Raw genomic sequence first — 22,600 nt, 5'->3', positions numbered from 1 at the left:
GTAACGCATCAGATGCAGCACATCTTTTAAAAATTTATTTTGGTGTGGGTCCCCACACAATTTACATTTAATATTTTTATTTTGGGTGTGGGACCCATCCAAAAATTAAAGTAGTTAGAAAATATTATTTTGTTAAAAGTGTGTTTAAAGTTAACAACTTTTTGATATATTAACACGGAAGTACTACACATCCATAATATAAATATCCATAAATTTACATAACTGTGTGTCATGCCACATAAGCATACCAACAAGGCAATTTCAAATTCCTTTTTTTAAAAAACAATACAAAAATCAACCACCACTTATCCCACTTATCCCTAAAAGTAAAACCACTCCTCTCTCTCTGTCTCCCTCTCCTCTCTCTCTCACAACCAATGATATTCTCTCTTCCTCTCTCACAACCAACGTCGGATCTCCACCTCCGACCACCAATCTGACCGTCACTGACTCCAATGGAAGCGAGGTAAGCTGAGTTGGGATGAACCTAGTGATTTGGTTAGACAATAGAAGCAAAGATTCCAACGAAGAAATGTTAGACAAAGTTGTTGAAATGGGACTCGTGAGACCGTTCAAGGAAAGATCAAGGTGGAGCGGTTCTTCAAATCACCGATTTTAGTCGCAAGTGACTCACTACTCCCATTGTTCCATCCACCGAGTTCCTCCCACAAGTGACTCCTCTCCATTTACAACAATCTAGGTTCTTTTTAGACCAATCATCCAAAACTCCTCCTAGGTCTTCTGTAAATGACTTCTTCACCTCCAAAGAGGGACTAAATAGTTTTAATTCATGTTGGTGTTTATAGTTGCAAGAATCGACGAGCTCTATTCATGGGTCTTTCATATCTTCGTTTGGTTTTCATGGGTCTTTCAGATCTTCGTCTGGGTTTTCATGTGTATTGTAATAATGTCATTGTGAACCCACTGATATCGATTGAAATTAATTTTAGATGAAATTTTTATAGGATTTTATGCTCTGACTTCTTATTACACATCGAATTTAATTAATTACACTGTCAATATAATTAGTTACATTGTCCACTAGGACGACGTAATAAGGAACTATATATATCTATTTGAGTTAGTTGCAAACAACGGGAATAGTCAACATTTTTCAAAAGAGATCTCGAATCAAGACACTTTCTTCATTTTGTACAACGTAATCAAACCTTGTAGTGGCTAATTACATTGTCTTGTAATTAATTACACTATCATAGTCATTGTAATTAGCCACAGATGAGTAAACTTGACAGTGTTGGCTTATTCAGTTTGGCAGAGGCTTATTACACTTTATATGTAAATGTTACCCTATCAATGAAATAAGACACTTGTGATTAAACTTGTCATTAGTGGCGTAGTAAGCTTGTCAGAGTCTTATTACACTTTAAATATAATTAATTACACTATCAATGTAATAAGAAAAAAAAAAACAAAGGAAATGCCGAACTTTACAACCAGTAGCCAACCATAGAAATTTCCTAAAGCAAGTCTAAAAAAATTTGATTATCGCCTTGGTGAACTCAGAAACATCGAGCTTCTCGAGTTCACCCAAAAGATTTAGATATGGTAAGCCTCAACGCTAGTCGTATAAGATAGCATTTGCTCATGATCCCCATCGACTCCACCTTAAAGATCTAGATCTGATAAGTCCTTATGCTAGTCGTGTAGATCTGTTCATGATTCCCATGACTTTGCTCTTACTCGATTTCTTCTTCTTCTCACCATCAACCTCCTTCAAGAGTTTTTTCTATGCTCTGGGTTCTTTTCGATTCGGTTGTTGCAATGACGAGAATTAAAGATCTCATAAAATACATGTTTGCGAGGTTTCAAAAAGGAGGAAGAAGAGAGAATGATGGAGAGAGATTAAATTTTAGAGGAGAGAAAAGCGGGAAGAAGGAGAGTGATGGAAAGAGAAAAAATATGGATGAAAAATATAAGAGAGAAGAAACATGCTTTTGGTTATTTAATAAAGTAAGTTTGGTTTTTTTTTATTAATCTACGTGACTTATCACATATATTATGTAAGTTTACGAATAAAATGGACACATATCATTTTAGATATTAATATTATACTTAATAACTTTTTAATAAAAATTGTGTTTAAACTTAATACGTGTATAAAAATTATACTTACAAAATTAATAATAATTATAAATTAATTATGTTTATTCATTTATAATTATAATAATTAAAATAAAATAATTAAAATTGAAAAATACAAATAAAATATATTTTGTACAACTTAATCTTATTTAAACTAACTTGTTTTGTTTGTCAAGAGCTTCAAAATCAACGCAACATCTGGCGCTTGAAAATAACACAACCCTCTACCAAAAAGCCAAAAACACGTTCTTGCCGCGCCGCCAAAGATGGAGAGCATCAATTGGCACTAATTGCCGTCAAGCACCTTGGTAGAAGAAGAAAAGCAGGGACAAAGCAGTGCCATTAAAAAAGACAGTGGCGGGATGGGGTTGGCTTTGTCGTCGCTTCGCTTTTAGTTTTAGGGGAGAGGAAAAAAGAACCAGAACCTGGCACTTAAGCGCATCCAATTCTATATTGCTGCGGCAACATTGAATACAGCGGAGAAGGGGGCGGCTGCGCCTATTGTGGTCACAGGTAGTGACAACTGGACTGGCCTTGCCAATTGTGTATAGTGGACACGAGCAAAGTTGTGAGCAGCATCTTCCTAGCCTGTTCAGGCCGAAAAGGAAGGTTGATCGAAGGATCTCCATGAAGCTTAAAATACAGCTAGCTTAGGCGCAAGACAATCCTCAGACGATATGAATTGGATTTGATCTCTCTCTTGTATACGCCACTGCGGGGAAGATTCCCTGTAAGGCCTTATAGTATTTTGCAATCGGACATCACTCCTCCTCTTTCTCAATCAGAAACCTAATTTTAAGAAACAAAAGTGGGGCATAGAAAGACGCTTTAAAAATGGTAATTCTCGATCACGAGCTTGTTCTATTACCTTTACCTCAACAATTGTATGGCTCATTGTTTGATGAAACGCTCGTTCCTCTTTTCTTGTTATTTTTTGTTTCTTGTGGTGAATATCTGCTTTTGATGTTCTGAACTTTGTTGAAAACTCACTACATTATGGTTATTTTTCTCTTTTTTTCCACGAAAAAAATTAATGCCCTTTTGGTTTCTGGATGCGAATTTACTGTTATTGTGGTTTGTAATGTTGTTGAAAGTAGTTGTTTGGCTTAGGTTCGTTACTTATGAAAATTTGGTAAGGTTGGAATTCTGTTAAGCTCAATGTTATTTGTTAGTGTTGTCTGCCTGATATTTTCGCTTTATTGCGCACTTTGGTTTCATTAGCTCGAAAATATTTCTTATTGTAGATTGTAAGCTCCATTATGACTCCCGTTCATAGAATTTTTCTAAAAAAGCATCTTGCTGGATTTTACATGTGAATTAGATGATTTCTTAAACTGTAAAACCCAGCATGTATTCGAAATTTGACCGAGCAAGTTGAATGCAGTTCATGCTCAAACAGGGTAAAACAGATTCTAATCTAATTGAAACTAGTTATCAACGTGGATATGTAAATATTTCGGTGGAAACAAGCATTGAATCATGATTGTCACTTTTCAGGACCAGACAACAGGTGTGGTTGACAAATACAATGTTGAAGCAGCTGAAAGTATAGCCAATAGTGCGCAGGTGCGGATATGATACCATAAATTTTAGGAATTTTTTTTTTCTATATGATTTTCTATTTTTGTTAGAGACTACCGTTAATCATGAAGTTCCTCATTTCTTCTTATGCATACACAACAGCTACTGCATATCGCACAGGCAGCTCCAATATACGAGCAACTTTTATCTGTATTCCCAACAGCAGTGAGTTTTATTGTTAACCTCCGGTTTCTATTTTGTCTTGTCTTTTGCTTTATCTTAAAAGATTGATTTGGATTTAAACTACTGCGTCCCAGTTATATATGTTGTATGACTATATGGTGAACTATCGAGGACTTGGTAGTTGGTTATGTACTTATGTTTACGTGGGCCATTATTCAAAATGTAGAGTTGTTTAAAATTTGAGTTCAATAGCAGAAGAGATTGTTCTTTCGTTTAATGGACTTGCTGGATAATGAGTTATTTTGCATACTAAAGAATTTTTTAATTTCAGTGATGGAAACCATCGTTTTCCTGACATCAGCACATTCATATATTTTATGAATGAAACAATCTTTCGATTCTAAAGTGGCGAATTGTTGCTACCAATGTAAGGAGATGGAAGAAACCTTTAGTTTTCTCCTTTGTTTCATATGGTTTAGAAAGATTGGGGGTTTACTTTTAATCTTCTTGATTATATTGGGTGATGGCCGAATCCTTCAATAAGGAACTCAAGGCATGAATGTCCTTTATTGGCTCCAAGGAATGGAGAAACAAGATTGCTAGTATTGCTCTAGCTATTTTTGGAGGTTTTGAGGGCGTTAAACCAATCTGGGACTTGTTCTTTACTTCTTCAGTTCTTCCAGATGCATTTAAATTCTTAGTTTGTAGTTTTATGGTGAATGTAATTATTGGTTTCTTTACGATTTAAATCCCATGCATCTTTCTACTTCATTGTATGTGGAAGAACCATCTTGCCGCATCTTACGTCTAAGATAATTTCTTCTACTACAAGATCAACTCGGCATGTCCTAGAACATTTACCTGAATGTCATCTTATTTTCTTTTGTGTTTCTTGTAGTATAGTTTTACAACTGAGTATGATTGTGGTTATTTTAACAAGTGATGACTAAACCATTCCCTCTCCTTTCCAGGCTAGATATTGGAAGCAATATGTGGAGGCACACATGGCTGTTAACAACGATGAAGCTACCAAGCAGATTTTTAGCCGTTGTTTATTGAACTGTCTTCAAGTTCCTCTTTGGTATTTGGTTTTTCTCTTTCAATTATGTATTGTGAACCTGGAAATTTGAGTTCTGTTATCTTCTAAATGTTATGGGAAACCATCCATAGTGCTACTGCTCAATCAACTCTAAAGTGACTTTGAAGTGGAGTTAGCTTATTTGGAGTCTTTTTAACGTCCAGGAACTGATATTAGACTAGCTCATAACTCTTCAGGATTTTTATTTGGACAGTCAGCTTGAATTTCTTTTGCACAATAAGCCCTAAGTCATTTTATTTCATTGCACATTGAGAAGAAATGATGAAAAAGCTCTCATTGATAGAGCCCCTTTCTCGTCGATTCTTGTATACAAGTCTGGTAGTCAATTGTTCTAGCAAGGATGGGCTAGTTGCCTACTCTCGCCTAACCCGCCCCTTTGACTGATGATCGATATGACAAAAGTAATCTCTCTTGATCCTTATATGACGCAATTCATAGAGGCATGTATATTTGTGTATGTATATTATGAAGTTTCTCTCAAACACTCTCCATCTTTTGGATGCCTTTACTGCTTGGCAAGAATTATCTGGAATATCATAAATCTAGCTATTCTAAACAGGAAGGTTCTTTTGAACTAAAAAAAGATCTGGTAGTTTTTTGTTGTCCTTTTAATGAGGGATATAACTTTATTTTTTTTGCCCAAGCTGCATGAAGAAACTCATTCTTTAAGTTACTTAAGATATGTTTGGTTTTCAGTTAGAGTGAGTCAGATGCCCTGTGCTTTGGTCTCCTTAGTTCAGATATGTGGGTTCTTTTGGTTTCACTTGTGGTCTCTCTCTTGGTGGTACTAGTTTAGACTTCATTGTGTTATTAATGTTATCTTTGTAGGCGATGCTACATTCGGTTTATCAGGAAGGTAAATGAGAAGAAGGGTGCGGAGGGCCAGGAAGAAACTAGAAAAGCTTATGATTTCATGCTCAATTATGTTGGTATGTTCCCCTTGAGAGTCTGAGACCCTTTGGATTTTATATTTTTTATTATCCCAAAATGTCATTTCTTTACACTTTGAAATGCAATTTTAACAAATTTAGCTTCTGTTTTTTTGTTTGTTTGTTCTAAAACTTGTCTGTGGATTATTTTCTGAAACTGAAACAAATGCAACATAATTATTTTAACTGAAGGCAAGTACACCCATTGGAATCTAAATATTGGCTGTGTGAATTGAAATTCGGAACAAAGTTTCGAATTATTAGGAAAAGAGCTTGGTTATGGTGTTGTCAACTAAGAATTGACAAAAAGTAAGCATACTGTTTACTGTAGTGCCTGGCTCTCTATAGGTATGAGACCTTATTTTCCTTGTAACTGTTGTTGGCATAAGGGATTTGCAATCTAAACAGACCTGGTTCTGCTTGCATAATCTAATTACTTGTGAGCTAAATTGCATAGTGAGGTCAAATGATTGCATAGCGAGGTCAAATACCAGGCATGAATTTTGTTTTCAGATGATTTAGTTGCAATTATTTCTTATTAATGTGCTCCAGGGGCTGACGTAGCATCAGGGCCTGTGTGGACAGAGTATATTACCTTTCTGAAGTCACTGCCGGTTTGTTAATTTGCTTACCTGTACTTTCAATATTTTTTTCAAGTGCTAAAAGACGGTTGCATTAACAGTAGACGCTGGTCACTGTTTGTCATTTTCTGCTCACGGTATGAGTTATATGCTATTTTTCATTCTTCATATGCGTTGAACTTGCAGGCACTAAACACTCAGGAAGAGTCACAGCGGATGACGGCTGTACGAAAAGCATACCAAAAAGCTATAATCACTCCCACTCACCATGTTGAACAACTTTGGAAGGACTATGAAAATTTTGAAAATTCTGTCAGCCGTCAACTGGTAAAAGTTTGTTTTTAATTTCATACTTGGCACAAATTAAATTGTATCAAAAGAAATTTATTTATGTTTATATCATTATATTTTAGATTATACTTCTCGTGGACCTAGTAATCAGATGATAATTTACTATACAGGCCAAAGGACTGTTATCTGAATATCAACCAAAATACAACAGTGCCAGGGCTGTCTATAGGGAGCGAAAGAAATACATTGATGAAATTGATTGGAATATGCTTGCAGTACCACCAACAGGCTCTCACAAGGCAAATTTTATCCTTCTCAAATTTGTTCCCAATTTTTGCCCCAACATACATTAAAATCGGGTTGTTTCTTTTGCATAAACATAGAGTTGGGGTTGCATGTAAGGGGCAGCCTGTGTCTAACAATTTACTGGCCACTCTTGAAGAAGTGTAATTCTTTCTTCTTTTCTTTTCATTTGTCTCACACCCTGTAGGTGACAGATTTTATTTTCAGTATAATCACCTTGTCCGATGCTGTGGGTTGTGTAAGAAAAAGGGTTTCAATAGTCTTCAAATTCTTAGGAATTAGATACATCATACATGTGGCATCTAGTTGCAGAGTGTTAGTCTTTTGTAGGAAGTATCTACAGGTTTTGGAGTCCCAACATTGGTGTATCACTTGCATGCACTATTTTTCTGAATAAGGAAGGTGGCTGTCCATAAATGAAATTCCTTATTAGAGTTAATGGCATTCTTATTTTCATGTAATTTTATGCCTTAAATTTCATTTGTTATGGGCACCCTTTAATCTGCAGTTGTAATCTAACAGGAAGAACAGCAATGGATGGCATGGAAGAGGCTTTTATCCTTTGAAAAGTAAGAAGCTGGGCTATATTTTTTTTTGTTTTCTTATTTTGGAGTTCGTAAATATATTGAGAATGTTAGCAACTTTCACTTCTCTATATTTTACTTGAAAAATCTTGGATATGGCATATTAAACTCTATCATTATAAATTTTATCCATTTTGATTGTGATGCATGGACTCTCTGTGGGAAATTTACCGTGAAAATTCTTCACTGGTTAAACTCACAAAAAAATTTCTCAATTTTTTTTTCCCGAGAATTCTTTTGCCAAAAAAAAAGAATGTATAAGATGCATTGTCGTTGACTTATAATCTGCTTTATTTGCCTTGAGCCTCGATTCCAAAATCAAATGATCTCTAGAAAATAGGATTCATATCTCATGCTGGTGAAGATGGGTAAATCTTTGTTTATCATTGCAATTTAGTTAGCATCATTTATGATGGTCGGCGCTTGTAGGAGGTCCTCTAAGGTTGTCCCAGAGACCTTGAATCTATGTATTTGATCTCCTTTCTTCAGTCTCAGCTATATTTGTTGAAAGAAGCAATTTTATTATTGACATCTAGTGAAGGTAAATACGAAATTTGGGATTCATATTTGCATTAAGATGGCAAGCTGACTTTTTTTTGGTTGTATTTATTAATCATCATTTGTTACATTAGTTGGATGTTGGTCTGTAGCCATGAAGCTCTTATGATTAACTAGATATAGTTGCATTAAGATGGCAAGCTGACATTTGTTTTGGTTGTATTTACTATTTATTAATCATCATTTGTTACTTTAGTTGGATGTTGGTCTATAGCCGTGAAGCTCTTTGGTTAACTAGATATAGTTGTATTTCAGAGGAAACCCGCAAAGGATAGACACCTCATCCTCCAACAAGAGAATTATTTTCACCTATGAACAGGTAACAAGATTATTGTTCTTTATGTTTCTTGACCTTAAATTTGTAAAAGTAAAGAATTCTTTCTAGTGCGCATTGCTGAGCGTATAACGAAGACTGATAAAAATGGTTATTCATCACAACATTTGTCAATCCCCTGCCAGTTTCATATTCTTTTAAGCGGATATAAAGGGCAATAAATACCAAGGCCTGCCATTTTATGCTATATACACTTTTTGACTGTTCTTTCGTGTAGTCCTTGTGTACATATTACTTTTCAGAAAAAAAAGAAGAAAAAGAATGAGAACAAGGCATGACCCAATAATCAACGCATATTTCTAGTTCAAAAAATTTGCCACATTCATCATCATTATCCGAGCCTTTATTCCATAAGTTTGGAATCGACTACAAGAGTCTATGAAAAATTTGCCACATTGGGATTAAAAATATACAACAAAGCAGTTCAATATTTGGTCTTCAATAGCCTTTCATTGAGCACTGAACTTTTCCCATAGTCTGATTTAGCGAGATTTTGTTAGTTTCTGGATTAAATTCAAGTTTGACTTCACTTTTAGCATGTACAATACTCCAAGCAGACTTGCAGTATATCAACATCTTAAATGAAATTATGTACATTTAGAAATTAGAATATTCAGAGAAAAGTATTTTTTTTCATTATACCCTAGGCACGGGCAATTTTGCTATTAAATAACTTTATTCAGTCTATTCCAACATCCATACCAACATGCAAAATTTTCTTTTCTCCCATTCTCATTCTTATTCCATCTTCATACCATATGTGACTGTTCCAATTCTGGTCCCCTGTGTGAGCCAGAGTTTTGTAAAAAGGTCACCAAAAAATATTGAGATTGCAACTTATTTGTTCTACAAAAGGTTGATTTTCGTTTTTCAGATCAATGCTATTTTTCATTTCTTCATATTTTGTGTTTGCGCACGCAATTTCTTAATTAAGTACTCTCACATGTGTTCTCTCATCCAGTGTCTGATGTATTTATACCATTATCCTGATATATGGTATGATTATGCTACATGGCATGCAAAAGGTGGTGCTCTGGATGCTGCAATTAAAGTATTTCAGCGAGCCGTGAAGGCCCTCCCAGGTGGTGTGATTTGTATTTATTCTTTAGATTTTCCTTGTGGTAACAGTTGGCTGTGAACAGTGAACACTCTAGCCTTGGATGTTCTCCAGCAGATTTTATCCTTCTGATTTAAATTGATACAGGTGTTGCATAAGACATTCCCGAATCTTATAAAAGCACCAAATTGCCAATCCTAAGCAGAACTGTAGAAATATGAGCCTAGAGAAGTTGACCAAGGCATTGGAAGAATTGCACATATAACACAGTAGATTAGTCTAACAAATTCTAAGAAAATAGAATCCTGTGGAAAAATGATAGAAGAAATGTGATTACGTGAACCAAGCCACGATAAGTAACTTGTAGAATGGAGGTTTTTAATCCTCAGATTGCAGTGAGTCTTTAAAATGACCCAGGATGCTTGAATAAAAGCTGATTCTTCTTTGCACATTTGAAACATATCAGGGGAGCATGACATGAAACAGTTGGCTGGTGATTTTTCCATTGCACCTGTATGGGAGCATGCAGATACATGAAATTTCAGATCAATATAGTAATTGCACCTCCTTGATTACACTTAAAAATAAATTCAAAAGCAAGTATGTCAACCCTAATGCATGCATGAATTATCTTTACAATCTTTTACTACCCCCTAAATTAATTTTCTTTGATCAGTCAATGTTTTCCAATGAGTTTGGTATCATGTGTTGTTCTCGCTGTTGGTAGGACGGTAAGAGTTGCAAACTGCTCCTATTTCTCCTTAGATAGCCCTTGGATTTTCTTTTCTCAGATATTTGTGTCAATGACCAGTGTCTGATTTCAGATGAAAAGGATAGGTTATTGGTGTTGCACTACTGCATGTGCACTGCACTAAGATGACGCCACAAATTTGTTAAAGTTTTTCCAGGAATTACTTTTAGGGATACTAATAATACTATATATTACTACAAAATTCAATATAGACATGAGCATGCTTTGATGAAGCACCATATGCTACCATTACTATGCGATTTTCGGCCTTCACTTCATCCATGTTGTTCTCTAAAGTAGCTGTGATCTTGCTTTCTCTACCTGCTTTCTTACACATAATTTCTTTAACTCCCGTTATCAGACTCAGAAACGCTGAAGTATGCATATGCAGAGTTGGAGGAATCTCGTGGCTCAATCCAGGTCTGAAAGTCTGCTTTTTTATTTCGCCTTTCTGGTAATTGGATGATTGAGTGTCTTGGTTTTTAAATTTTTTTACTTCACATGGTTTTATGCAGCCTGCAAAGAAAGTATATGAAAGCCTTTTGGGGGATGGTGTTAATGGAACAACCTTAGCACATATACAAGTAAGATTTTCAAAACCGTATCGTTGACTATTTTTGTGAAAAAATGTAATAGGTTGGCATAGTACTTTTGGAGTGTACAATTTACTTGCTCTATGTAAAAAGGCAATTGAAATGTATTATTAAATATGATGTTTTCTTGCAGTGAGCACTGATATTAGAGGATGACCTTATGAATCATAATGCCCTTTGATTTGATGTCCTAGGGCTCGAAGCAATAAGCCCTACCATTCTTATTGGACCCTGTTTCTTTACTTCTTGTTGTATGAAGTCATAGTTGCTGATGTATCTAAAGAAAGAATAGATTCTCACAACCATAGGATCTGTTAGTCATAAGAAAAAAAGAAGTAAAAGGAAAACAAGATCTGTTTGTGTTAAGTTTCTTTCGTTCTTTTTTGCTTATCCAAAAGAAGTTTCTTTCTTTTACATTAAACTCTTTCTTTCACTTTCTCATCTAAGAGAAACTCGGGGACATGTATAGTTTGCTGTTGTCAGATATCTTGGAAGTAGAATAGTGTATCTTGCTTCACAGTTCTTAATTCATGCTTTCCTCCTCTGCAGTTTATTCGCTTTCTAAGAAGGACTGAAGGGGTTGAGGCAGCTCGCAAGTACTTTCTAGATGCTCGTAAATCCCCAAACTGCACATATCATGTGTATGTAGCTTATGCTTTGATGGCATTTTGTCTTGACAAGGATCCAAAGGTAATCTGATTTCCTAAAAGGAAGAAACTTGAATATCATAAACATCTTCATGTTTCTTGCACAGTGGAATTTTATGGACTCATTGATTTATATTGGTTAAGCAAAAGGGATGAAATTTGCTTAAACTTTGTTGCCCATTCATGCAGGTTGCGCACAATATTTTTGAAGCAGGACTGAAGCGTTTTATGCATGAGCCAGTGTACATTCTTGAGTGAGTTCACTAATCAATACTACTCTTGATCTAGAATATAATACACTACAGAATGCTTTGGTAATGTCCTTCTGGGATCTTGTGGTACTTGGACCCTATAATGACTGAAAATAATCCTATAACCCATAGAAATGATTGGGATTAGTAAGAGACTTGGGAAAGCTATGAAGTATACAATAGCATTAAAAATAATCTCCCTTTCTGATGTTCAAGATTTAGAGCTAGTATTTGGCACAGTTCGGTCACAGGGCCCATTTTACAAATCTAGGTTTTTCTCAAGTGATCGAAATGTACTGAAACCAAACAATGCCCTTTTATGAATATCCCAGAAAACAAAAAAAAAGTTAGTCCGTCATAGGTATGCAAGGATAGAGGATTTGAACCTCCAACTTCTTTGATGATAACCACTTTTACCACAAGGCCACTGTGGATATAGTTAGATTATATATGTATTAGAATCTAATACTCTTAACATAAATGTATTAGAAGCCAAAAATAACAGAAAAGAAAACTCCACCACTTAACCGAAGTCAAGTGAAAATGGGAACTTTATTCTCAGAATGCAATTTACAAGGTGGTGCTAGTCTCTAATCATCCAATGTAAAACTCCAAGTCATCGTTAGCAACTACTTCAGCACCTTTGCTGTTTTGATAGATGAGGGTTTACTGATTCAAATATATAGATACATATATATATATAGACACACACACACACACACGTACACATAACAAAGCTGGCTCATTTCAGAGTCATTCTTCCCTTACTCACATCTAGTTTATCTGCTGGCCAAGTAAGGTCACATGTTGAGCCCTTAAACTACGCATGACAAGCCCATTAAAATGATAGCCTTCCTTAATAGCCATCATTTGGCTCAAACTAATTCCCGCATTTGATCTCTATTAAGAACAAGCTCCGATGTCCATCGGTTCAGCATACATTGAGCTGTGTCCCATCCCTTTCTCCACTAATGTGCCTATTGGGTGTTTTACTGCCTTTACACCAATATTGAGTATTCGTGTATTGTATAGCGCTGGTCACTATGATCAGTATGTATGACCAATGAAATTGTTGCAGTTTGGTACGTAGGTTAGGATCCATAACCAACTCGCACTGTCTAGGTCATGGACTTGTCAAAATGTATTGCAGACATGCAGTGTGCTAAAAATTTGGGTATGTTGACATACTTTGGGTATGTCAACTTCCTTATACAATTAATGCTACAAAGGGTGGATGAGTGCAAGGTTGTTTAGTGGAAAATAAACATGGTTGCCTGTATGGCGACCTTGGAAACCCAAGATGTATGTACATGCCTACACATTTTTATCGGATGCACAAATCCATGTTTTATCATGAACCTAAAAGGTTGAGACTGCTGGGTTACATAGGTGTTTTATTCATATCTTTATGGATAGTGTGGCTTCTGAAAGTTTTCAAAATTATGTTGCAGATATGCAGATTTTTTGTATCGTTTGAATGATGACAGAAACATAAGGGCTTTATTTGAGCGGGCATTAAGCTCACTACCACCTGAGGAATCTGTTGAGGTATAATGCTGTACTTTTCATCTACTCTTGAAATTTTAATAACATATTTATTGTGGGGGTTTTGATTGGTGCGAAGACTTAGGCTTTTTTTGTTCTGGAGCATTTCATTGGAAATCTTAAAGATCTGAATTTGCAGAACTTATTTTAGTGTTGCCACTCTTTCTTATGTATTCATAATTTCTCTGGTTCATGTGTAGTGTTCGCTGATGTTTTAGTTGTACTAATATTCTTGAACACGACTGTGTTTCATTTTTACGTTAGTAATGTATCACTTGCCACAAAGAAAAATTGTTGGCCAATTAATTGTCGCATGAAATGGAGTGTTGAGTTTGATGGCACAATAATCCTGCTCCTATGAGCCCTCTTTCTACTTTGTTAATCCTTTATTTTGTTTTATGTATTCACGTGGAGTGCACTTGGGCTTCAACTTCTTTCTTCCTCTCATTCTCTCACTTTTTTTGTTCTCAATCCAAAATTTTATAAATGAAGCTTAATTCTATTGTGATGGATTTAATTTATTGTATATATCTAAATCTGTCTACAACATTTTCTAAATGCTTGTTTTTTTTCTCTTCATTTTAGGTTTGGAAAAGATTTACTCAATTTGAGCAAACATATGGAGATCTTGCTAGCATGCTGAAGGTAGTATTTCATCAATATTTTCATCTTGATAGCGTTTAAAATTTTTGTTTGGCATCCTCTTCCCTCTTGTTTCGAGTCTCCCAAATAAACTGTGTACGCTGCTAATGATGAAGTTGCTCACTTGGGCTTCCAGGCTTCCAGCATCTCGATGCTTGTTTTACGAGCTTTGTTGCGCCCTGCATAATTATTGTAGCCAGCAGAAAATCTCCGTTTAATGTGAATTATAACGAGGATGATAAATTTCCTAATGGAAAAAATACTTGTTTTACACAAGATTAGATTGAATACATTGTGGGAAGGACTGGTAAAGTGCATGTAGCATCTTAATGAATACCTTTATCTGGCCACTCTTTGGAGTTTTTTTGGCCATTCAGTGTCATTAAAGTATGGACCTTGATTCCTGTAGGAATATATATAAAATTTGTGTAACACCCCAAACCAACAAGTTAACTTATTGAGTTGAATGGCAAAGTAACTAATCTTAACATGGTATCGGTGCAGGACGTCTTGGGTTCAAACCTTAGCTTCCGCAATTTAAACTCCCATTTGTTGTTGTCTCAAGCGTGGGCCTTGTTTGTTGTGCATGTGTTGGGCCGTCGAAGTTGTCCAGCCAACATGTGAGGGGGAATGTTAGAATATATATAAAATGTGTGAAACGCTCCAAACCAACAAGTTAACTTATTTGGTTGAATGACAAAGTAACTAATCTTAACAATTCCTAAATAAGAAATGGGTAAGGGAATAATATTTGATTCAAGAATTTGGTAAAAATCCAGTCATGTTTGTGTAAAACTCCCTTCTATCATGGAAAACCTCTTTTGGGTTAGTCTTGTAGGATGTCCTGGACTATTGAGTTATCCTCTTTCATATAATCAAATGTTACTGGCTTACTGGAAGTAAATCTCAGAACTTTCATAAGTGGTGTCTTTCTATACTGACATGTCGATCATGCCATCTGCTAAGATGCAGTCAGTCTTTGACTTCCTCGTCATGTCATTTCAATATGTGTGATAACAAATGGCTATCTATAATATGCTTCAATTTATTGTTTTGTAGTGGAATGTCTTCTATTAACTGTTTTTTTGGAATTGCTTCTTCCTGTTTCTGTTTGTTTGTGTCCCACGTTGTTTATATAACTATGAATGGTCTATTGGCCCCAAGGAAAGTACCTAAATTATGTGTTGCTTCTCATGCAATATCAAGCTCTTCTGAAATCATCCAGACGTGAAAACATTATAGCTTTAAAACAGCCTTGTTCTATGGATACATTGTGTGGTCCATGTTTTCAAGGCAACCTTATTCAAATAATCCCCATAGCTTCCCACCACATTTTCCTACAGCTCTCCTCTTTTCTTTTTTTTTTTTTAATTTTTTTAAAATTTAAATTTTTATTTTATCCGTCTTATTTACATTCAAGCTTTAAGTATTGTGATAATTAGGTTGAACAAAGACGGAAAGAGGCTCTTTCTAGGACAGGTGAAGATGGAGCACTAGCATTGGAGGCTTCACTGCAAGATGTTGTATCACGGTATAGTTTTATGGATCTCTGGCCATGCTCTTCAAGGGATCTAGATCATTTAGCCAGGCTAGAGGTATGTTTTATACCAATTTCCTTGTTATGTAAAAGTCAACAATGGAAAGTGTTTCTTTATGAGTCAAATCTTATCTTTTGTGAGTCATCCGAGCAGTGGCGGATTTAGGAAATTTGGTCCTAGGGCGCACACATATAACACAATATAATATTAGTACGATGTTATAAAATTTTGTTTGAATCAATTAGGCGAATAGTACGTACTTACTCAATATCTTTTTATTCTCATCGCATTTGAGATTTAATGACGATTGATACAGACTAAACATATTTTATGGTAAAATATCAGTTCATTTCAACTCTTGAAATATATTCTTCGTTTTGACCTTGTAGAATAAATGTTTGACACTAGAAATCCAGGACAGACCATAAGGATTAGTTAAGTGTATCCTTATAATTGTAATTGAATTATAATGCTTAAATAAATTTTGATGTGTATTAATCTATTTTAATTGGCTTTATTTACTGTCAATAATTTCAAGTAATAAACTATTTAAAGAGACTAATTGATATCAAGGCTTGAATCAACGGATAATATCAATTTTCTTCAATCCGTTTAGAGCAGTTCTCAAGGGTTACCATGTCTTCTTACTACGAGTCATCTACCATTTTCTAGAGTGCAGATTTCCAGAAGATGCTGCTGAGAATATATGATTAGTTGGATGATGGAAGGTCCTAAGCATCTTGTTATTGATAAACATTGAAACCTGAACCCTTTTCTCTTTTTGAAAACGAACACCGTCCCTACTTAACTTTAAAAAGAAAGTGTTGAATTGATCCATTACCGAAATGATAGTTATGCATACAAGGACAAACTGAGATGGATGTCTCCATGTGTGTGCATGAGTGCGTGTGTGGGTAGAGAGAGGTGTACCTATGTTTGTTGTAGGTCAAGTTTTCTAGTTTCCTTAGCAATAGGAGATTTAGTTTAATTATTTCATTTTCTTAACAGAAGTGTATTTCTTATAGAATTTTTGGAGTTTAGTTTTAGTAGTGGTTCTATATTTAATTATTTCATTTTCTTATTAGAAGTGTATTTCTTATAGAATTATTAGGAGTTTAGTGTGACTAGTAGTTCTATATTATTTCAAAGTGTTTTCCTACTTCTAGTATAATTAGATTACCTTCTCTAATTCTAGTAGGATTAGTTTGACGTGCCTATATCAAGGCATGAATAGTCTTGTTAGAAACAACTTTGCCATGGAATAATAAATTTTAAGTTTACTGTTTAGAGAGTTTTCTCTGTGCGTTCTGAACCTCTGGTGGATTCCGGGTTTTCAAGAGCTAACGTAGTTTAGTTGTGGTTCTTCACGCTTCCTTCCCACGTCAATGTTAATTTTAATTGGGACTTTACTGTACAGTGAACTCCTTGACTAGCTGAATTGTAATGTTACTTTTTTAGAAAGGCATGACTGGAGGAATGCACTCATTTTTGTGTCAATGAGAGAAGGAGGCAGGAGAGGGGAAGAAAAAGATCTTGATTTTCATTTAAGCTTCTCTTTGATTGGTCTTCTTTTTCCCTTTTCAGTGGCTCAGCAAAAATCTTAACAAGAAAGTGGACAAATCCACTTTGCCTAATGGACCTGGTATCATAAAATACCATTTTCAACTCTTGTAGCAGATTTTTAGATGTAGTCGTTGTTATTCGTAACTGGTTTGCCTTATCATTTGGTGCAGATAAGGGTTCATCAAGCCTTACAAGCAATTCAAATGTGTCAAGTAAAGTTGTTTTTCCAGACACGTCTCGGATGGTAGTTTATGACCCACGGCAAAAACTCGGTAAGTGCTCTTATGGTTGCTCATTACATGATACTTCTCTCTACAAGGTTACCTCATATGCTCTTCTTTTTTGGTACAATTGTTATTGGCTTTTACGCATTAGCGATTCAACGTTCTAGGAATCGATCAAATGCTGCAAAACTGCATGTTTAAAGATTTTTTGTGCTGACAACATTGTTCTGATGGTATAATGAGTATGTCATAGCTGCGATTAGAAACAAGGGGAATGTTATGAAAAAATGCAGAAGGCAATATTATATAACGGTGCAAAAGAAAATCCACTTGATGGCTCCAAATAGCTCCTAGCCTCCTAGAGAAGGATTCATGTGATCTACTATAAATATTGGCTTTATGGTTTTTGCTGTTGATCTTTTCTCGTTGGTTTTATGCTCAATGATTGGAAATATTACATTCAAGGACAATCACTGCTCTTCTGGGAATCTTCATTTACAGCAACTGTTCAGTTCAGAATATCTGTTTCTTGCTTAAGAAAGATTTTCTTGTAGTTTTATTCTCTGCTTTCTTTTTGCAACAAAATTTCCGTATTGCTGAGGTACAGTTCAAAACTTCTTGATGTCACCTCATACCAAGTAATATGGTCTTCAATTCAATGGCATATAATGTCCATTGATTCAGAGAGAGATTGGGGGGTTGAATCATACTTTTCATTTGATTACCTGGAAATGATACACATTTCAATTCTATAACCTTATTGTACTTAGAATACCAAGTGCAACATGCTTATGTAGTTCATTTTGATACTGACATATTTATGTTACTTGCACTAAATGGTTATCTGATGAAACTGTAGGGACGGGAGTTCCTCCGAGCACCGCAGCAAGTGGCCCCCTGTCTAATACAGTTGTTGCCTTGATGGGTGACGGAACAACTAATGCATTTGATGATATTTTAAAGACAACACCACCTGCTCTCGTAGCCTTTTTGGCAAACTTGCCAACTGTTGATGGTATACTTTTCAAACTTCAGTTCAAGTGTTTAATTTTATAGTTCCAACTAGAGTTGATCATGGGTGGATTGAGTTATGTAGAGACCAAAAAGGGTAAATTTGAGTGGTGGTTAGTCATAGCTCTGGCTGCAGAACGCGCCTTCTTTTCCATGGAAAATTTAAAAGGAAACTAGGACCATGATAAATTTCAATCCCTATTTGCTATCATATCACATTAGTTATAAGTTTGTCATATGTGACCTTTGAACAATGTTTCCTCATTTGTTTGTTTAGACTTTTGATACTCTTAGCATGTGAATTGGAGAGTAGGAAAGTTGCAAAGCTGCTTTGGGAAAACTCAAATGGCTAGGAAGATGGGTTGTAGGGGTGCTTTTGGGATGAAATTCAAATGACTAATGGGGGAGCTAAATCTTTGATAATCTCTAGGGACTACCAGTAATAATTCTCCAACTTGGTCCCATTCTTCTGTTTAGCCTATAGATGGTGTGCGTTGATATGTAATCGGAGAAGCAAATAAACACTTAAAACACACAAACAATGCAAACCAAATTTAGCGTGGAAAATACCCAACAGCTAAAAGCCATGAAACTGGAGAATCCACTAGACAAGCACTGCCAACTTGCATTTCCAAACTCTTCCGGAATGGTGATCTAAGTTAGGCCTAGCACCTTGTACTCAAACTCAGTGAATGGCATCCTAACCTCTGAGTTGACGGCTAGTTCAAGTGAGCTTCCCACTAAGCCCTCAACCAAGAGAGATGATGGATATAGCTATTTGAATCATAATCTCCAAGCATAGAAGCATCAATGATGTTTCTCCACCTTTTTGCAAGTCTTTAGGCACACTCTTGAGTGAAAATGGCTATCCGAAAGTCATGCTCCCATTAAATGGCCAAAAGCCGTGGAAACGTGAAACAGGCTGGATTTTATAAGAGGCAAGGACATATGTGAAGGTTTAATTGGATGATAAATTTTACCCTTTGAAAGCCGAGAAGGCATTCCAGTGATTAGATGACAATACAATTAAGATAACATTCCTAGCAACCTTTTTACCCCGTGAAGAATAGGGGATTCTGTTTCATCATCTTTTTTAGCGCAATCTACTCTTCATTGGATTGTATTTAGTGCGCAATAAGCATATCAAGTTTTGACTTTTCAAGTCACATGGTTTTTCTTGTGTCATTTAATTTTCCATATTTGATTTATTTAAATAAAAAATCTTCCAGTATGCATATAATATACTGGATGTGAAGGTTCCATCCTTTAGTGAGGTCATTCCCACCCATGAATGAAATCTCTATCTTCACACCAATGAAAAGTGGAATTGGGTAAAGAGATGAAATATTTGTCCTCCCTTTGATTACTTTCATTGTTTCACCCGTAAATCTTATCCTTGCAAGTCTAAATCCAAATGCGGTTAATCGTTTAATTCAATGTTTGTGCACCCACAAAATCTTGTTTGTAAATAGGTGTAGGTTTACATAGTTTATCGTATGCACTTTGTGGTTGTGCATTTGATGATATTATGTGGTAATTTGGTGCATCAAATAATTCAAGTTCCAAATCACTGTTACTGGATGGAATTCACTCTTTGCATTACTAACTGTTTGTCTATGAAAATTTTAGGCCCAATACCCAATGTCGATGTTATATTGTCAATTTGTTTGCAAAGCAACATACCAGCGAGGACATCAGGAAAATCTAGGACTACCTCACAATTGCAAGCAGGTCCGGCTCCTAGTACAAGCGACTTCTCTGGGTCCAACAAGTCCCATACTGGCATGAGTGCTGCATCTTTTAAACCAGCAAGGGACAGACCGTTTGGGAAAAGAAAGGAGCTAGAAAGTATGTTTCCTTTTTTCATCCAAGCACTGATATATTACTGTATGATATGCTTCATGAACAAATTCAATGTGCATGATACATGTGCCTTCAAGAAATATCTTCCACTATTGGATGATCAACTTTCGGTTGCTAAGAGTATTTATATGTTACATCATCCAACGTAGCGGAAATCAATTTGATTTGAATACTTTGTTTTGCACTTTTTGCCTCATGGGTGCACCAAGTTTAATGTAATTTAGCCTACTAAGCACGTCTTAAAGCTGTTCCTGCATTTAGTTGACACGCTAGTCACTCATCGAATGCAGCCTTAGCCCTGCCACTATGGAGAAGCTTTTTCCATTGTTGTGACTTGTGACTCCTAAATTATTGCGAAGCAACTTCACTAGTATGCTAGATTCACCCTTTTTGTGAACACCTCGTGATGTGATAGAAATTTTGGTTAATATATTACAAAAAAAAAAAAAAAAGTTGTATCCCTGACATCAACATATTAAGGTTATTACGCAGGAGAGATTAGTTTGTATCGCTCGCAGCAAAAGCTTCTTACACTTTGCAGTAAATGAAGAATTTTATTTCTTTTTTTTTTCTTCCATGTTTTATTGACTTTGGAAAGAGATGTATGCTATAAAAAGCTACTACTATTATTATTGATAGGGCAAGAGGAGGATGAAAGCACCACTGTGCAAAGCCAGCCTCAACCTAGAGATGCATTCAGGATGCGACAGATTCGGAAATCTCGAGTAGGTACAACAACTTCACAGACAGGATCAGCCTCATATGGAAGTGCCCTCTCTGGAGATCAATCTGGTAGCGTTGGATAAATCGACCTTTTTCTGTTTCTTTTTTCTCTTGGGTCTTGCAATTTTCCTTTGTAAATGGCATGTGTCATGTGTCCCCTATTATGAAGGGATGTTTTGATATTTATTTCACATTAAAATGTACTAATTTATACATACTTTAAGAATCTGGGTGAATCTCTCGTGTGAGATTTGCTCATTGCTTCATTTATCTGGATTCCATGTCTGGGTTGTTTCCGCAAGTGTGTGCAAATATGCAGTCCAATTATAAAGAATTACTTCCTAGTTCGGAAATAAAACTACAGAATCAGTTTATAAAGCAAATTGATCATTGACGGGGAAGCATCACGACATAGACACAAACAATAAAAATAATCATTAAGTGTGGAAAATAAGATGAACAAAATAAACATCTGTTAAATATGAAAATTTGGGAAGTAGTTGATGTCTCCAAATATGAATCGATGTCTAATGTCTCCAATCCCTAATGGAAAATTAAGGCCTAAACCTAACCTAATGGGAAGTTGGGGCCTAGACCTTTCGTATTTGAGCCTAAACCTTAAGTTTTTGGGCCTTAAATTATTTTAATAACTAAAACTATAAAACATAAAATCTTATTTAATTTTTTTCGATTAAATCTGAAATAGAAAAAACTGAATCCGATAAAGTATCCAAAAAATCTAAATTAATAACTGAAATTGAAAAAATTGAATAACCATGATTCAGATCGATTCCTCTATTGCAGATAAGATCTGGACACCCTCATCTGGACCGTTGATGGTTTACACTTTAAATAATATACACTGTATTATTGTCTCATTGAGAGAAAAAACATTGTGTAGTGCTGGGTAGAGTTTAAATTCATCTTCTTGAGGACATTTGTAAGCAATTTTCAGTTTCAAAAAAATATATTGTCCGAGTTTAAGGCATCTTGTCGTAGTTTTCATCAATAATTTTCGAAGGATGACAAGACATGCACATTATCAATAAAAACACATTTTCATGGCGAAGATCATTATATTGATGGTCTAAAGTATACTATAAAAGCATACATTGATTCCCACAAAGTTGAATGTAATTGTTGAGAATGAGAGACCACAATCCAGAGAGAGGGAGATCAATTTCGTGTATCTTGCTTGTTGCTACAACAATGGTGTCTTTGGGGATTGTAACTTGTATTGGGGAGTTACAACTCCCCTATGGCTCATATCCCAACTACCATGGTAGTTGGGAATTCCCTTTGAAGTGGTTTGACCCATCTTGGGTGCCTACTCCAAATGCACCACGGCTAGCTCATATGCTAGCCATGCCAACAATTTCTAAAGCTTTGGCATTTTTGTTTGTCTATAAATTTATTGCAATATGATCTATCGCAACCGAAATCGCGACGCGAGCCCTACATTCGCCTATGGCTTGACCTTAAATTAAGTAAAAAATGATATTTTTTTATTGAAAAATGAAACAAATATTTTCTTGCAACTATATATAATTAATTATATCTAAAAAACGAAGAATAATTATCCTATATTTCAATCTCTAATCGAATTTTGTTTATCAACAAATATTTTCTTCTCCTCCCACCTTTTTCATGGGTTTGATATGACGTTTCTCAATATAGATTCATTTAATTTTTTAAATATTTTTGTG

General features: G+C 35.4%; 1 protein-coding gene across 2 annotated transcripts; it reads left to right on the top strand.

The window, feature by feature from the left end:
- The first annotated feature begins 2,300 nt into the window (after nt 1-2,300).
- LOC120007610 (cleavage stimulation factor subunit 77) lies at nt 2,301-21,191 on the top strand. 2 transcript variants are annotated; one of them, XM_038857948.1, is made up of 23 exons: nt 2,301-2,940; nt 3,601-3,669; nt 3,787-3,849; nt 4,779-4,888; nt 5,735-5,835; nt 6,388-6,449; nt 6,603-6,743; nt 6,878-7,006; nt 7,533-7,579; nt 8,408-8,471; nt 9,448-9,568; nt 10,656-10,714; nt 10,810-10,878; nt 11,437-11,577; nt 11,724-11,788; nt 13,237-13,333; nt 13,916-13,975; nt 15,415-15,567; nt 17,095-17,152; nt 17,244-17,345; nt 18,157-18,312; nt 19,938-20,156; nt 20,811-21,191. In XM_038857948.1, exons 1-23 carry the CDS (start codon nt 2,938-2,940, stop codon nt 20,975-20,977), a joined length of 2,256 nt encoding a protein of 751 aa, XP_038713876.1. In that variant the 5' UTR covers nt 2,301-2,937; the 3' UTR covers nt 20,978-21,191. The 2 variants fall into 2 exon arrangements, with proteins under 2 accessions (XP_038713876.1, XP_038713875.1); XM_038857947.1 differs by having other exon boundaries at nt 9,448-9,571.
- Nucleotides 21,192-22,600: the final 1,409 nt, after the last annotated feature.

Source organism: Tripterygium wilfordii, chromosome 10 (genome assembly GCF_013401445.1).
Source record: "Tripterygium wilfordii isolate XIE 37 chromosome 10, ASM1340144v1, whole genome shotgun sequence".
In the NCBI taxonomy this organism is placed as follows: Eukaryota; Viridiplantae; Streptophyta; class Magnoliopsida; order Celastrales; family Celastraceae; genus Tripterygium; species Tripterygium wilfordii.
Note: the sequence above shows the minus strand (reverse complement) of the source record. Positions and strands in the feature narration are given on the sequence as shown.

What these genes read in the sequence shown, in the direction of transcription:
- LOC120007610 (XM_038857947.1), top strand. An exon ending in ATCTTGCTAGCATGCTGAAG is followed by an intron (nt 13,976 to 15,414) that starts GTAGTATTTCAT and finishes TGTGATAATTAG; the next exon opens with GTTGAACAAAGACGGAAAGA. An exon ending in AAACTTGCCAACTGTTGATG is followed by an intron (nt 18,313 to 19,937) that starts GTATACTTTTCA and finishes TGAAAATTTTAG; the next exon opens with GCCCAATACCCAATGTCGAT.